The 16,126-nt window shown below is 39.0% G+C and overlaps 1 protein-coding gene and 1 pseudogene across 4 annotated transcripts in view; one reads left to right on the forward strand and one right to left on the reverse strand.

Moving 5' to 3' along the window:
• Nucleotides 1-16,126, reverse strand: part of ITPR2 (inositol 1,4,5-trisphosphate receptor type 2) — a 489,660-nt gene that overhangs the window by 441,223 nt on the left and 32,311 nt on the right. For 3 of the 4 annotated variants that reach the window (XR_009617392.3, XM_060658096.3, XM_060658095.3), the window contains exon 2: nt 9,967-10,037. Coding sequence is in view for 2 of the 4 variants with exons in the window: in XM_060658096.3 (XP_060514079.3) it covers nt 9,967-10,037 (71 nt within the window). In the remaining 2 variants the exon portion in view is untranslated. Of the gene's footprint in view, nt 1-9,966; nt 10,038-16,126 lie in introns of those variants that run through there. The other variant, XM_060658097.3, reaches the window with a different exon arrangement.
• On the forward strand, nt 3,526-3,829 carry LOC132694590 (non-histone chromosomal protein HMG-14 pseudogene; annotated as a pseudogene).

Here is a 16,126-nt window from a genome sequence, read left to right on the forward strand (position 1 = left end):
CGCACTTATCTCTTAGGGTTGTGTAAAGATTAAATGGATTAGTAGAATGTGAAGCATTTCGAACATTACCTAATATAGAGTAAAAACTAAATAAATGTTTGTGATCAGCAGCTGGGGTGGCAGTACAATAGGCTTGGTCACATGTAATTATCATTCGCTTATCTTCTAGAAAACCACATTTACTGGGATAATGGCTTAGTGCTTTCATCTCGGCATTATATTTGAAAGAATGCCAAGCATTCCGTCACTGTTTTAAGAAGACATGCAATTTAGCTTTGCATACCAACTATTATTACCCAGGAACTACTTTCATGAAGAGGTTCATACTCAGCCTGAAAACCTGGATGTGCCTCCCCCACGGGTACCCATTTTTTAACCTACAAGTCAAATGCTATCTTAATTAAGAAGCTCTCCTCAGCTCTCAAAACAGGAAATTACAATCTCCATCTTCCTGCAATACCATCACCACACCTTTTTATTTAGCCTTTATCACTTTCTACCTTGTGCTATAATTGTTTACCAATACATCTTATCTCCCTCATTAGATTATAAATTCCTTGAGAGCAGCATTCATTTCTGACTGGCTTGAACTGTAGCAACAAGTTCACACACTGCACTGAGCACAGTGGATATTGAATAAATCTCTACCAAACATATCCCAAGATCTGACAGTATTGAAGAATACTAGCTTCAAAGAAACTTGCCTCACCACCTAGTAACTGTGTGACCTTGAGCAGATGACTTTACTTCTCTGAAGAGTGGCTTCCACGTTTGTAGAATGGCACTATTAAGAATTAAACAAGGTAACATGGATAAAGGCTACCTTAAGGCCTCAAAGGTAAGAAATCCAACATTTAGGACTTTCTATTCTTAGAAAGAGTATAGTCGTGGCTATTAAAATTCTCACAAAGGGCATTTATTCAGTATTTATAAGGAAGTTAGACACACAACCAACTTCATACCCAATATTAGAAGAGAGATTTTTACACAAGAGCTAGCAGCACAGGAATTGGCCCATCGATACACGATTAGCAAGTGGGCAAGTCCCACTGGAAAGACAGTGGTCCTAACGCCATTAAACACACACATTACAAGTGTTCATTGTCTGTCCCTCACTTCTGAAGGGAGGGAATTAAACTTCACAACATAAAGCCACAAATCAAAGCTCACGTACTGTATTTATCTTAGATACACAATAATTGTGGGAGTGCTACCCTACATACCAATTTGTGAGGCTTCCAAAGCAATCTGGTTTGACCATTCAGAACCACAGCAAACTCCTCCAATAGAGACTGAAGGATTTTAAAGTGCGAACACTTTTACAACCCTGACTAGCTCCAACAGAAGAAGCAAAGAGGCAGTCTCTTTTCATTTCACCCTTTAGGCCTTCTCCGAAACCTCCCTGAGAAGAGTAAACTTAGTATCAAATTTCCACTGCCTCCTGGAGTTTAATATTAGCCGCAGAAGGTTCTTACTGTGATGACATACCATAATGACACATGATCGGCACAGCAGTAACATTCGACTAGAGAATTTTAAAGATTTTTTTGTATAAAGCATGTAATGTTGGTTTGGAAATCCATTGGACTTTTCTAAACTTCTTTGTGTAGTAGGAAAGTATAAAATGCTAAAAAAGTCACTCGATACACATAGAAGTTTTCATCTTCTGCTATTCACCCTACAGATTTATATGTTAGAATGCACACTTGATACCAATGAACTTAAATTTAGAGTAGAATGTAAGACTATAACAAAATAGGGGTGCTTGGGTGGCTCAGCTGGTTAAGCATCCGACTTTGGCTCAGGTCATGGTCTTGCGGTCAAGCCCTACATCAGGCTCTGTGCTGACAGTTCAGAGCCTGGAGCCTGCTTCGGATTCTGTGTCTCCCTCTCTCTCTGCCCTTACCCCGCTCGCACTCTTTCTTTCTCTATCTCTCAAAAATGAATAAATTGTTAAAAAAAAAAAAAAGACAACAGGTCTACACATTGCTTTACATATTTTATGTAAAGTTTTTATTTATTTATTTTGAGAGACTGCACAAGTGGGGGAGGGACAGAGAGAGAGAATCTCAAGCAGGTTCCACACTGTCAGTGCAGAGTCAAATGCAGGACTTGAATTCCAGAACCATGAGATCATGACCTGAGCCAAAACCAAGAGTTGGGGGCTTAACCGACTGAGCTATCCAGATGCCGCACATGGTTTTATTTTAAAACAACTCATCAGCCAGCAATTTTGTTACACGCTGGGTAGCGTTAAGACCCCAAAACAAGCATCTGAAATTATATTGCCTTTAAGAGTTATAAATTTTTTTAGAACTTTATTCATTAATTCAACGAAAATTCATTCAGCACTGACAATATGCAAAGCACTGTTCTTGATCTTGGCAATTCCCCAGAATGCAAGGCTAACATAGTATTTACCCTCATACAGTTTATCGTCTAACTGCGGGTCTTTCAAGTAAGGAAACAGGTGCAACTTCCGAGCAGGCACAAGTGATGTGACTGTCTTCAGGCCCAAGCTCACTGACAACTGCAGTGGACAGTTCCCAGCATGCCAGCAGCCTCCAAACTCGAACCCCTCCATCTCCTTTATGAGAGCTTTCCCTGATACTTGGAGACCTTGCTCAGCTTCAAAGAGGAGCAGTCCAGAAGTGTGCTGTGGAAGAGGGCCAACCCGTAACCCACAGAGGATAGAATTTGGCCCCAGACTTTCTGTCCATAGGTAGGAGATTCTGAGGCATGGTCCCCATGGAGTCTCAGAGGACCCCAGAAGCACTGAGCTCTGGTTGCCACAGTGGTGGACATTCATGAACAATTTGTTGCCTTTTCTTTCTTTAGGCTCACTCTCCCCCACTCCATTATCCGTGCTGCAAGAGATCACCTCCCAAACTGACTACCTCCATCCACGCCTTCCAAGGTCTGATTTGTAGGGACGCTGACATACACATTCCTAATCTACTTCTCAGAGATATTCAAAAATACTGGAATAACATTTGGATCACACATTCACCTTGAACCAACTTAACGAATTTCCAGGTGTCATAAGCCTGGGAGTTTGAATAAATAATTTGGATAAGAGTTAAGATCAGAGAGAGAGAGAGAGAGAGAGAGAGAGAGAGAGAGTCAGAGTGAGTGGCAGGCTAGAATAATGAGCCAATCAATGCTAATAAGATGAAATGTAACAGATTCTCTGCTTGGTACCAAAGTACCAATTATACAGCACAGGAGGAGGAAAATGAGGATTAGAGATGCAAATGAAAACACATCAGGAATCTAGGTTGACTAACAGCTGGAGGTGAGTTAGGGATCCTGCCCAGGACTCTTGGGCCACAAGCACAGTATCCCAAAATAAGAGTCTCATAATACTGCACTCAAATGTACTACGTTCTCTTCTTTCTACAACCACCAAGAATTACACTGACCGGGGTTGCAGCACCTCTGGCAGTGGCCAGGCAGCTGGGCTTCCTGAAGGCTCTGGGCATGGGCAGCCAGCAGGCACCTGCACACGCCAGTCTCACCACCAGGATGCCCAAGAGGGAGGTCAGCTCCGCCGAGGGGACGGGAAGGAGGAGCCCAAGAGGAGGTGGGTGAGGTTGTCAGCTCAACCTGCTCCTGCAAAAGTGGAAGTGAAGCAGAAAAAGGCGGCAGCAGGGAAAGGATAAATCTTCAGACAATAAGTGCAAAGGGGAAAGGGGGAGCAAAGGGAAAACAGGCTGAAGGGGCTCACCAAGACACGAAAGAAGACTTGCCTGAAGAAAATGGAGAAACTGAAAACGAGGAGAGTGCAGCCTCTGAGGAAGCAGGAGAGAAAGAAGCCAAGTCTGATTAATATCATATCCCAGGTCTTATCGGTGTTTGCTGTCTCCCTTCTTGTACAACCCAGAGGAATATTTTTATCAGTTATTTTGTAAATGCAAGTTTTTTAGTAGCTCTAGAAACATTTTTAAGAAGGAGGAGATCCCACTTCATCCCATTTTTTTAAGTGTAAATGCTTTTTTTGAAGAGGTGAAATCACTTGCTGGGTGTTCATTTTTTGGTACAACCAGAAAACAGTGGGGTTGTACAACCAGAAAATAGAAAATACAGGAGGCTGTGATCGTCTTAGGTGCCAGCTTAACATTCCATGTATGGGATAGTTTTTATATCCTATAATACCAAACATACTAAAAGGCAATTTAGAGTCGGTCGTGCGTTTAATGTCTTGAACATTTTAAATTACTTGTATCCCCATGTTGTTTTTCGTAGAATTGTTTCCTTGATCTTAGCTCTCCTCTGTCAGAATTTTGTGCATTCTGTAACATCTTGGTGGTGGTAGCCCAATTTCCTAGCAACTTTGTTAATATGTTGTGCAAAATTGAACATTGAGTATGTAGTATATATGATATTAAATTGTGAATCAAGGGGGCTTAACAATGCAACAGCATATCAACATTTGAAGATATTGGTACTTGATGTACTGCTAAGGAAAATCTGCCTCCAAATTTTAAGCTGGAAGGTCACTGGAATAACTTTTGGAAAAGAGTCACAACTACATGATTTTTTAGATTTTTGGTACATACATTAAGCATTGTGTACAAATTGAATCATCTGTACTGATCCTCAGAACAACCAATAAAAACTCACTTATGAAAGAAAAAAAAAAAAAAAGAATTACACCGACAAATAGAAGCCCAACCAGAAAACAAACAAGACAGTATAATGAAAACTGGAGAAATCACTGAAGACTTTGTGACTGGCCACAGGCGAAAGAGTTTTTAAAAATTAAGCCTGCAGGAGGAAAAATCTGCAGAAACATGATCATTCTAAACAAGTATTTAAAAGGGCTGTTGTGTGGAAGAGGAATTAGATTTAATCTGTGTGGCTTTTTAGAACCAACAACTAAAACTTATAGGAGGGCATAGTTCAGTACACGGTATGGCATAGTGATTCAAAACAAACAGCTCTGGAATCAGTGACATTAAGACAGCGGCATAACTTCTTTGTACTTGACTCTGTCAACTGCAAAACTGGGAAGAGCAACAATTTCCACTTTATAGGGGTATTGTAATTACCACATAATCATGCATAGGAAGCCCCAAGCACAGCGTAGCATGGTTTAAATGCTCAACCAATGTTATTTCAAATCTGAAATTGTTTCAGTCATCATCAAGTAATTACACTAACCCTAATTCTGAAGAAATCCAACACAGCAATTGTTAAACTGGCTCATACTGGTGAATCACTGTGTTACGCAAGGCTGACACGGTCAACTACACAAAAATCCAAAGGTACTACCTTGCAAGATGGCTTTCTCACTTAAGCACTTGTGTGTGTAACCTCCATGACTGGAGGCAAAAGGTGACAGTCCCAGCCTTCAAAGAGACTTCCTTGAATTATGTGAAGAAAAGGAATTGAGTTGAAGAAATAATCTTGTCAATCTTCTCCCAAGTCCCTGATTTTTCACTACCTACATTAGTGTTGCACAACAGAGCAGATTTCTCTATTTTAGCTCTAATTCCGGAAGCATTCTGACTGCTTCAGAATGACTTTTTGCTTGCTAGATGTGTCCACTTGATAGGCATGGTAGGTTACGAAACAGTCACATGTCAAATGACCACAGATCTCAAGAGCTGAAAATTGCAAGACCAAATGGGCCAAGGCCAACCCTGGGGAGTATCTAATCAACCAGAAGAAGGGGCCATCTTCTCTTCCCTCAGTCCCTCTGGGGGGGGGGGGGGTGGCTTCCTGGGTTCTCTATTACTTCTTTTTTTTTTTTTTTTTTTTTTTTAATGTTTATTTATCTTTGAGAGAGAGAGAGTGTGTGTGTGAGCGAGAGGGGGTGGGGAGCAGTGAGAGGGAGACACAGAATCCAAAGCAGGCTCCAGGCTCTGAGCTGTCAGCACAGAGCCTGATGCAGGGCTCAAAGTCACAGACCATGGAATCATGACCTGAGGTGAAGTCAGACACTTAACCGACTGAGCCACCCAGGCACCCCTCTATTACTTCTATATTTTATCACCCTGATGGTAATAAAAGGACACACAGCCTCTTTTGCCTTGATTTATATTAGCTTCTCCTTCCAAAATAAAATGTACATGTATCAGTAGAGCAAAGACTTTAAGAAAAATCCACATCAGAGAAGAGCTTTCTACAGAGTAGGGGTTAGGGGTAGGGACAGAAGTATATAAAGGAACTAGGGGGAAAAAAAGGAAAACCAAAAGAATATAAATTCAACAAAAATAACTGCCATAATTTAGTATAAAGGAGGATTAAATTGTATATCAAAAAACCAGGACCAGTGATCAAACATGTTGATATTTTGTGTCCCTGATATGTTGCAAGAAGGGCAGTGAAGCTCAGTGGTATTCTTCTCAAACTTGACGCCAGTCTAATCATGACAAAAACATTAGGCAGACCCCAAATGAGGGACATTCTACAAAATACCTGGCCAGCATTCTTCAGAAGTATCAAGGTCATGAAAAATGAGGAAAGACAGAAAATGTCACAGACCAGATTAGACTAAAGAGCATGATAACTAAATACCCTGTGGGATCTTGAATGCAATCACGAATAAGGAAAGGCAAGTAGCCAAAAAATTAGTGAAATCCAAAGGAAGTCTCAAATTTAGTCAATAATAATGTACAAATAGTAATTTCTTAGCATAACCAAATGCACCCTGGTGATGTAAGATGCTAACCTAAGGGGAAACTGGGTGAAAGGGAATTCTCTATGCTGCTTTTACAACTCTTCTGTACTTCTGAATTTATTCCACAGTTTAAAGTTTATCTTTTAAGAAAATAGACAATATTTGACCATGAAAGGAATTTTGCACTCACAAGAGAAAGCCACTGTGCTTCTGTTAGTATTAGTCTGATTGTGTGGTGTCTACTGAAAAATAGCTATCAATCGGGTTTTAAATAGCCCTTGGGAAGTTATTTGTTAAAATTCAGCTTCCTCTGTTCATATGTGAGGCAATGTGACATAGTCAAAAGAATATTTCGTTGTATAATTGTGTGTATGGGAAAGAATCATTTTAACCTTTTTGGAACTTTGCCTCCTCATTCCAAATACTGGGGGAGTTGCAGTAGATTAACTTCTAATTGCCTAGAAGCTCTACAACCATATGATTCACTTGAACAAATAACAGACTGTGAAAAACAAAAATCTTTCCAAATTAATTTGAGAATACCATTTGTGTGGCTGAGGCGAGAGGAACTGAGGTGTAGCGGAACTGTGATATGCTATTGTTTCTTCACCTTATCTAAAAAGTAACAATAAGGGAGGGTGCTCTGGAAACTTGGCAGAGGAGTCTGGAAATGCAGGGGTGGTGATGCTGGGCGGCAAATCTATGAAAAAGCGATGGTTTTTAAAGCCAGAGGGCACAGGGAAATACACCACAGGCAGAGAACGGTGAAATGCAAGAGCTGTAAGAGGACAAGTTATGCCGAAAAACATGACATCTGGGACAACAAGGCCTGCTTGTGGCTTCTGAGTAGTCTGGAGACCAAGGCAGAGGCAAGCCCAACTCGGAATTCTCCTCCATGGCTCTGCCATGACAGAGTTCCAAGAATCATCAGAAAAGAGTCAGAGCTTTAAGATAAAAGGAAACCCTAAATCCCCAATAAAAAAAAGGGGGGGGGGCCCTCCTTCTCCAATGATGAATGGAATAAAATAGAAAATAAGAGCAAACTAGTAAGGACAATGACCTAAAGTATCAGATTACAGGAAAAGCCAGCCTTCCAGGGGCGGGCTAGAGCACCTGAGTGATTCATACTTTGAGCCAGTGCCCGCTGAATAATGACACCAAGCATCTGTATATAATTACCTACCGGGTACAGAGTGTTACCATGGTGTTCCTTCACATACACTAAAATAATCTTAATGCTTTAAAACAATTCACTTCACTGGGAAAAAGGAAAAGAAAAAAAAGGTGGCCACAAACCCTGAAGGTTATCTGTGAAAGAGGAATCCCCCACCCCCTTACCAACAGAGGAGTAAGACTATCCAATCTCGTGGCAGTGAAGTGTGGAGCAGTCCCAGGAACCAAGTTTTGTCACTTGGCCCCAGGGAGAGTTTGGGTGTCTTATCCAAAACCATCTAATGGCTACTTTTTGGATGTCTAGTATGAGCAAATGCCTGGAAAACACACACAAAAAAAGAGTAGAATCCTGTCCCTAAAGAGGTTACAATCTAAGAGCAGAGTCAAATACGTTAAAAGGAAATACATGATGCCTTTCTATTATAAGTTAGCTATCATTTCTGTAATGATTTAAAACACTTTACATTTATTCTCTGGAAAGATTTAGGCCTCAGAAAGCTCTGTGTGGTGGGCATTGTTCTTGTTATTACCCACCCCTGCTCCCATCAGCCAATGACAAATGTCCTTTGAGGCTCAAAGTGGTTAGGTGACCTACTTACAATGACACAGCCAGTGAGCAGTACAGTCAAAACCCGAACCCCATGCTTTTTCCTGTTATAAACACAGATTTGTTGTCCCAGTTTGCCCTGAAAAATTTTCTTTTTATCTTTAATGTGCTACCACTCTACTCACCTGACGCACTGCTGACTCTCCTTCAGCGCAGTTTTATCATGAGTCCATCCTCAATGAGGACTGTGGAGAGAACACCTCCGCTGCCCAGGGTTAGCGGAGGGTCCCTAGTACATAGTCTTATGGTGCTTCCAATAGGCAGTGTATCTTCCACAGCCTGTTTTATGTTAATATCTCCACATAGAGGAAAAATCTGGATTTCTTATTCAAAGTGACCAATTTAACTCAAAAATTATCTATTGTTTTTGTCACTCTCTCCACAACATTCTGAGTTTAATGTTTATTTATTTTTGAGAGAGATACAAAGTGCAAACAGGGTTGGGGCAGAGAGAGAGGGAGACACAGAATCTGAAGCAGGCTCCAGGCTCTGAACTGTCAGCCCAGAGCCCAACACGGGGCTCGAACCCATGAACCATGAGATCACGACCTGAGCCGAAGTGGGATGCTCAACCAACTGAGCCACCCAGGTGCCCCCCACAACATTCTGAGTTTGGATAAAATGAAATATATATTCTTATAATGAGACTTGGATGGAAAGTGTCTATCACAAGGAGTGAAACAAGGGAAATACCTGTCAAATGTTGAACACATCCTTCCCCAGCGCAGGAAGCAGCACACCCTGACTTGGGTCTGGAGATCTGGGGAACCCCTTCCACTCTCTCTCTCTCCAGATTTTTATCCCCTATGAAAGCTGCTTTTCACCATTATGAGAAGGAATGCTTACACAGTGTGTTCAAAGTGAGTGCTCCTTCAAAGTTATTTTTATTATTGTAAGTACACACAAACTATGAAATTGATTTGAGAAGCTTGTAATTATTGGTTTTAGTTTGTCTAGGATTCTCTGCAGATTCCATTAATCCTTCCTTCATAACAGTCAAGTTATAATTGGTCTCCTATTATGACCAATGTCTCAGTTGATATATTACCAAGCTAACACAAAAATTATACTTAGAAAGGAGTTCTAAGACAATCATTAGTTATTACATGCCATCCAAAGTGACATTTTAAAAGCTGAGCTAACAAATCACTGTCACCCAGCTACAGACTTTACAAAGCTACAGTGAAGAGTTGATCATGAAACGCTAACATTTACAGCATAAGTCTCACAAATAAATATTCGGCTGTATTTATTGGTTTGAAAAGTAGCCTTTCAGAGTTAATTACCAAGATTTCCTTTCAACAGATAAACTACTGTCCAGCAAAACAAAAATTGAAACTCTTCTTCCAATGTAAATCCTCCTACATATAAAAGAAGAGAAACAATGGAGAAATTTTTGAAAAAATTTTCAGTGGACATATTTATATATGGCAGTTTCACATAAAGTTTTAGCATGATTTATTTTAAGACAAAAAAATGATCCCATGCCCTTTGGCCACATAATAAAAATATATTTTTATAAATATGTATATCTTAAATATGTTAAAAATTTATTTCTTACCTCTGAATTTCTTGGGAGGGTTCGCAAGGTCTCCCGCCTCCGGGTGCACCACACATCTGTCATCCACTAACCTAGAAGAAAAGCATGTTTACATCATTAACATCGTCATGTTCATACAGCACAGACTGCATGTGGCCATTGTATAAATATTTACAAAGAGTTTTAATACCATTTTCCACCATGGAAGTTTTTTACAATCATAAATTTATAAAAAGATTTAGGCCTTGCCGGCCTTATTCCTTACCATACAGACTGCTTCTAGAAGAGACCTTGATACATACTAGGTACTCAATGAATATTAACCAAATGAATAAATCATCTTTGTAGTTACAAAAACATACTTAATGCCTATTAAAATATTTATGAGAAGCCAACTTCTAGGACAATACCAAGAGAAAGAAGCTCTCAGGCACAGGACTTGAAAGCCAGGAGACATGAACCTCCTGATCAAAGAGAATTATCTAACTATCAAAGCTTCTTCACGAACGTTCATTTTCTTCATTGACTAAGTGGTAGGAATAACTGGATTTTTTCCAGGATATTGTGAGAATGCATGTAATTTACTAAATTTATGAATTCATTTCAAAGTAGGTGACCAAGTTGCAACAAACAAAAAACCATTATAACCAGAATCACTACTTTGCATCAACTCCAGCACAGAGTAAATAAACCCCAATTTGTGACTCAGGTGTCCCCTTGACTTAGGATGATTAACCAAATCAAAATGAAACTTTTGGTTCCTGATTCATCTGGTTACCAAAAGCAGACACTTCCTAAATCACCAGATTGTTCTATGGCATCCAATTTCCACAAAACAAAATGCCAATTTGGTTGAGCAATATGGTTCTTTGATATTTCTTTCTTTAAATAATATACTTCATTCACACTGGTATACTAACATGTGGTTTTACAAGAGCTGCCAAGCATGCAAGATATTCCTTTTAAAAGTCTTTAAAACTGTTTTTCTTAGAAACAGGAAGTCACATTGGGTCAAGAGAAAGCAAACCCAAACCTTCACAGTATCGAAGTTCAGCCTATAACACTAAATATGAAAGGCTCATAGAGTCCTGAGAATGTCACAACATAATATTTAATTTTTTTTAATGCTGTGAATTAAAGGTCAGCTTTTCTAATTACTTAAGACATGTTAAGAATTCAAAACTTAATGATCAAAGCAACCATAATCTTATCTAGAACACATAAAAGTTCTATGAAAAACAGCATTGACATTCTACTCATTCTTTGTGCACACCCGATTCCCCAGATATATAGGCTTCCACTATTATGCCCACTAAGAGTCCCCATCTGCATTCATTAATCATCAAGAGGAATGGGAAAAACTGAAGCTATAAATCAGATCACAGTGCATTTACATAAACACTATGCCTATCCATTACATGATAGCCCAGATTAAAACATAATAATTACGAATGATTTCAGTTCTAAGAATTGGCCCTGTTCCTTATATACAAACATCTGTGAAAATCACAAAATCATTTCATCATACAGCCTTAAATAACTGCAAATGAGAATGGAAGAAAGGGAAGGACAGGATAGGAATGGGGAAAAAAGCAAGGAAGTGTGAATCTGTTACAAAGCCATATACAATCATTGATGCTTAAAGTTACACAGGATTTTAATGGTAGTTATTGGCAAAACTTCTTCATTACCCCCCAACAGCCTCTTCTTAAGTTATCTCCAAGGTCAGAGTATTCATCATTTACCATCTTTCTGATAGTATTAATATCAGAAAGGTGTTTTACATGGAGGGGAAATAGCATCCTGGCTTTCCCATTACCATACTTTTCATCACATTTTCATTAAACTGCTTGCTTAATTGTCTGGATCTTCTAATAAATCGCAACTTCATGAAGTCAGGAACTGAATCCATCTTGTTTACTAGTATATCTTTGGCAACTTTGGGAATGAGTTACAGTAGATACTAAATATTTGTTATATGAATAAATGAGTCGATGAATAAATGAGACTTACTTCCCAAATAACTTTCCCTTTTTAGTCCCAGTTCTTTCTTCTGGAATGATGTAGACTAAGTTTTCTTATTCTGGGATGAATGAAACTATTTCTCTCTAATTCTTTTCCGTAGGGATATTTATCAAGGAGCTCAACATCCTTTCATACACCTCAACTGTCAACATGCCCCTTACACATGATCCTAGAAACTACCCACATGAGTCCAGATGTGTTCTCCAACGAATCCTCCCTAGAGGACCCTTCCCCACTTCTCTCTAATACTAAGCTTACAGTTAGTTATGTGTCTTAAAATCATGGCAGCTTCCATGGCAGACAGGCCCACCTTTGACTCTCATTGGGTTTATAGCTAACCAACAATTCCAGGTCCTTTCCGTGTGTACTATCAGTACAGGTAGTCCCTCCCACCCACCACTGGGGCAGTTAACTTTTACAACCTAAGACAGGAATTTACAACTGAATAGGGATAAATACAAAGATCAACCTTTGGCCTCTGAGCAGAAATTATCTAAAAACCATCCATTCCATCCTTAGCTAGTTCATTTAAGAGACCCTGCCATGATCAGTGCCCATTTTAATCACTCACACACAGTATTTTCTAAATTTGGCTAATTGGCTGGATTGTGTGCGGAGTTAAAATCATCACCATCTTCATCATCATAATACAACAACATAATACAACAACAACAAGTTTCTTTGGTCCAGATCTACAGAACCAAATTTCTGGGGATCAGGACCAAGAATCTATATTTTTAAAAAAATCTCTCAGGGCATCTGGGTGGCCCAGTCAGTTAAGCGTCTGACTCTTGTTTCTACTCAGGCCACCATCTCACGGTTTGTGAGTTCAAGCCCCACACTGGGCTCTGTGCTGATGCTGACAGCACAGAGCTTGCTTGAGAGTCTCTCTCTCCTCCCTCTCTGCTCCTCCCCCCGCCCAACTCTTTAGTTCTCTCTCTCAAAATAAATGAATAAACTTAAAAAAAAAACTCTCACCTTCCTTAAATGGATCAGGAGTACCTATTCTTCACTCTCATAGTAGTCTAGGCTACCCTCTGTCAATAAAACTTATCTCACTCCATCATAATTTTTTACTTATATATAGGTCTCTAATGCTATAAATTATAAGTCCCAAGAGAGTCGGTCCATCTGTTTTGCTCACCACAATATGCCCAACTTTAAGCATTAGGCCTCAAATGTGAAAGGTGCTAAATAATTATTAATTGAGTAGATGACTGGATGACTTTTTGAATCACCGAAAAAGTCAATGATGTTATTTTTGGTATGTCAAAATTAACTGGAACCAACAAACAGTTGCCTAAAAGTAGATGTAAGGAAGGGTGGGAAACATTTCCCATCCAGATGTGTTTCTCAAAATTATCAAAAATACCAAATCCTGAAAAGGGCCGAGATAGCCTGTTCTGAATAACTGTATCTCGTATAGCCCCTTCCAATCCAATATATCAGTGTACTTTTCAGTGGGCTGTATTTATTCTCCTCATGTCCAAATCAGGCAATTACAGATCTAGCCCAAAATGCTCAATCTGTCACTGAAACTCAACTATCATAAAACTCATTATCCTTCATATCTTCTCTTCAAAAGATCTTAACTGTAAGTTATTTGTTCATTCTAATTCATAAGAAAAAAATTACTAAACTATTAGACCTTTCAAGATATCTCTGTAAGGAGATTTCAATAGCTACTTTGAATGATTTTACATATAAATGTGAATCAAAAATATATGTGAACTAAATTTTAATTGGATATATATATCCCCCTAGAGAAATCTTGCAAACATGCATCTGAAGATATGTACAAATGTGTTTCAGGCAGCATTGTTTGTGATAGCAAAAAGTGGAGAAAAACATGTCCATCAACAGTAGCATGGATAAATAAATTATGACTAAATGAACAATTTCATACAATAGATAACCTATTTTAAAAGTGAATAAACTGCAGCTGTATGCAACAACATTGAAAATCTCAAAGACATAAAGTTGAGCTTAAGAAAAAGCAAGTCCCAAACTAATAAATGCCATATATCTATACAAATGGAAATATCCATTTGTATAGAAGGCATAAATAGGCAATACTAAACAACAGATATTTGAGAAACATGCATGGGGTATAAGTAAATTATTGTATAAAAATACATGCTATCAAATATTTTTAAAGATTTCCAACAGAAAGCAAATTATTCTTTGATCTCCAGTCCCTTGTTATTCCAACTGCAAAGAAAATGCCACCTAATGGGTAAAATATGTTAGTCATGTGAGTAAAGGGAAATCTCGCAAAAGTGGAGTAGGGAGGATAGGAAGGAGGATAGGAAGGGGACACTCAAGGTCAATTACACGAAGAATTGTCAATTATAGACCCCAACATAAAATCATCAACAGGAAGAATCATCAGTTACAGGCCCCAGCAAGGAAAGACACTGCATCTCCTGTAAGAAATCAACTACCCTTCAACTCAGCTAATGAGAAACCATCATCACCCTGGATTCATACTTTTCTCCACTGGACTTTCATCAAGACAACCCCTCCCAACTTCCTCCTCCTTCTCCATAAAATAATGGTCCTCCCCTTCGTTTGTTGGATTTGCCTAGGGCTCTGCCACAGCTTGCATGATCCAAATCTCAATTCTCAAATAAACTCAATTTTGCTGATAATTGTCTTAATTTTTAAAGTTAATAGTCACTATCTTTTTCCTTTAAAAACCATGAAAGAAACTATTCCTAGTTTGAAACTTAGTAAAAATAAGTATTTTATTTTCCTGATATTTGCCTACCACATATATCTGATCCTTATACCACTAAGTGATACAGTTCATTTCTAATGAAACGACTCTGAAGCACATTTAAACAAAATGAATTTAGGAGGGAAAGAGGAAGTGGGGAATCCACAATGGATATTATTTTAAATGTTTACTAAGAATGGGGGTTAGGATTGTGGCTAGGTTCATAAGCATGATGGAATTGCCCTTAAAGTACTTGGAGAACTTTACCACAAATAACTTTATCCCCAACTCTGGATTCACTTTGCTGGCCATATCAATTTCTCTCTTAAATTATGTAATCCTCTGGCTTCTTACCTAAACTGTGCCTCCTTCCCACGCCTTCCCACCACCAGCCATCACCACAGCCCCCTAATGCCAGCACATATTCACCTGCCTCTTTCACCTTCATTTAGAAGCAGCACTAGAACAGAAGGGGATTAAAAAAAAAAAAAAAAAAACAATTAAGTTTTAATACTTGGTCTGCCAGTACAAAAGCAGCTGTGTTTACACTGGTCATTTAACCTCTCTGGGCCTTACTTTTTAAATGGAGCAGTTGTGACCTCACAAGTTCCTTCCATTCCTGTAGCTTTTTCATTCCTCCTATTTTGTAACTAGGTTTGGCTTGCGGTATCATTCTTCAATAGCAAATTCTGCCATGTTTAATGTTTTACAAACTGCAATGTGAACACTTAGCTGTTTAGTATCAATTTTTTTAAGTTTATGCATTATTTTCTCATTCCAAGCAAAGTACCAGTATGCAATCTTATTCTGTTCACTCATTGTCTTAGAACATGGTATTGTAAACTCTTTTTTTTTTTTTTGGGGGGGGGGGTGGGGAAGGAGACAGAGCAGGGGAGGGGGAGAGAGAGAGAATCCCAAGCAGGCTCTGCCCAACATGAGGTTGGATCTCACAAACCATGAGATCATGACCTGAGCAGATATCAAGAGTCCAACACTTAAACAACTGAGCCATATCATACTGGGCTCAGTATCATCAAATCTTAAGACCTTATCATTAGTAATATGGACATTTTTTACTTACAGTACTCAAGTTGCTCAAGTAAGGAACCAACCTATTCTTGTTTGTATGCCTATTAATTTGTCTCATAAATCAGGGAAACTGAAAAGGAAATTCTACAAATGTCTAATACCTTATATTTGATAGGTCCTGCGGACTTATCCCTGCACAAAGCCATAAACAATTAAAATCATGCAAAGAGGGGAAAAAAACATTGCCAAAACTTTCTGCCAAAAAGTGTTCTACCTGGGGACACCTGAGTCAGTTAAGCATCTGACTTCTGCTCAGGTCATGATCTTGTTACAGAACCTGGCCTGGATCACCCAGCAGAAGAACCAAGGGCACTGGGACATCTTGGAAGTCAGGAGGTTTATTTCACA

This window comes from Panthera onca, chromosome B4, assembly GCF_046562875.1.
Source record: "Panthera onca isolate mPanOnc1 chromosome B4, mPanOnc1 haplotype 2, whole genome shotgun sequence".
Lineage (NCBI taxonomy): Eukaryota > Metazoa > Chordata > Mammalia > Carnivora > Felidae > Panthera > Panthera onca.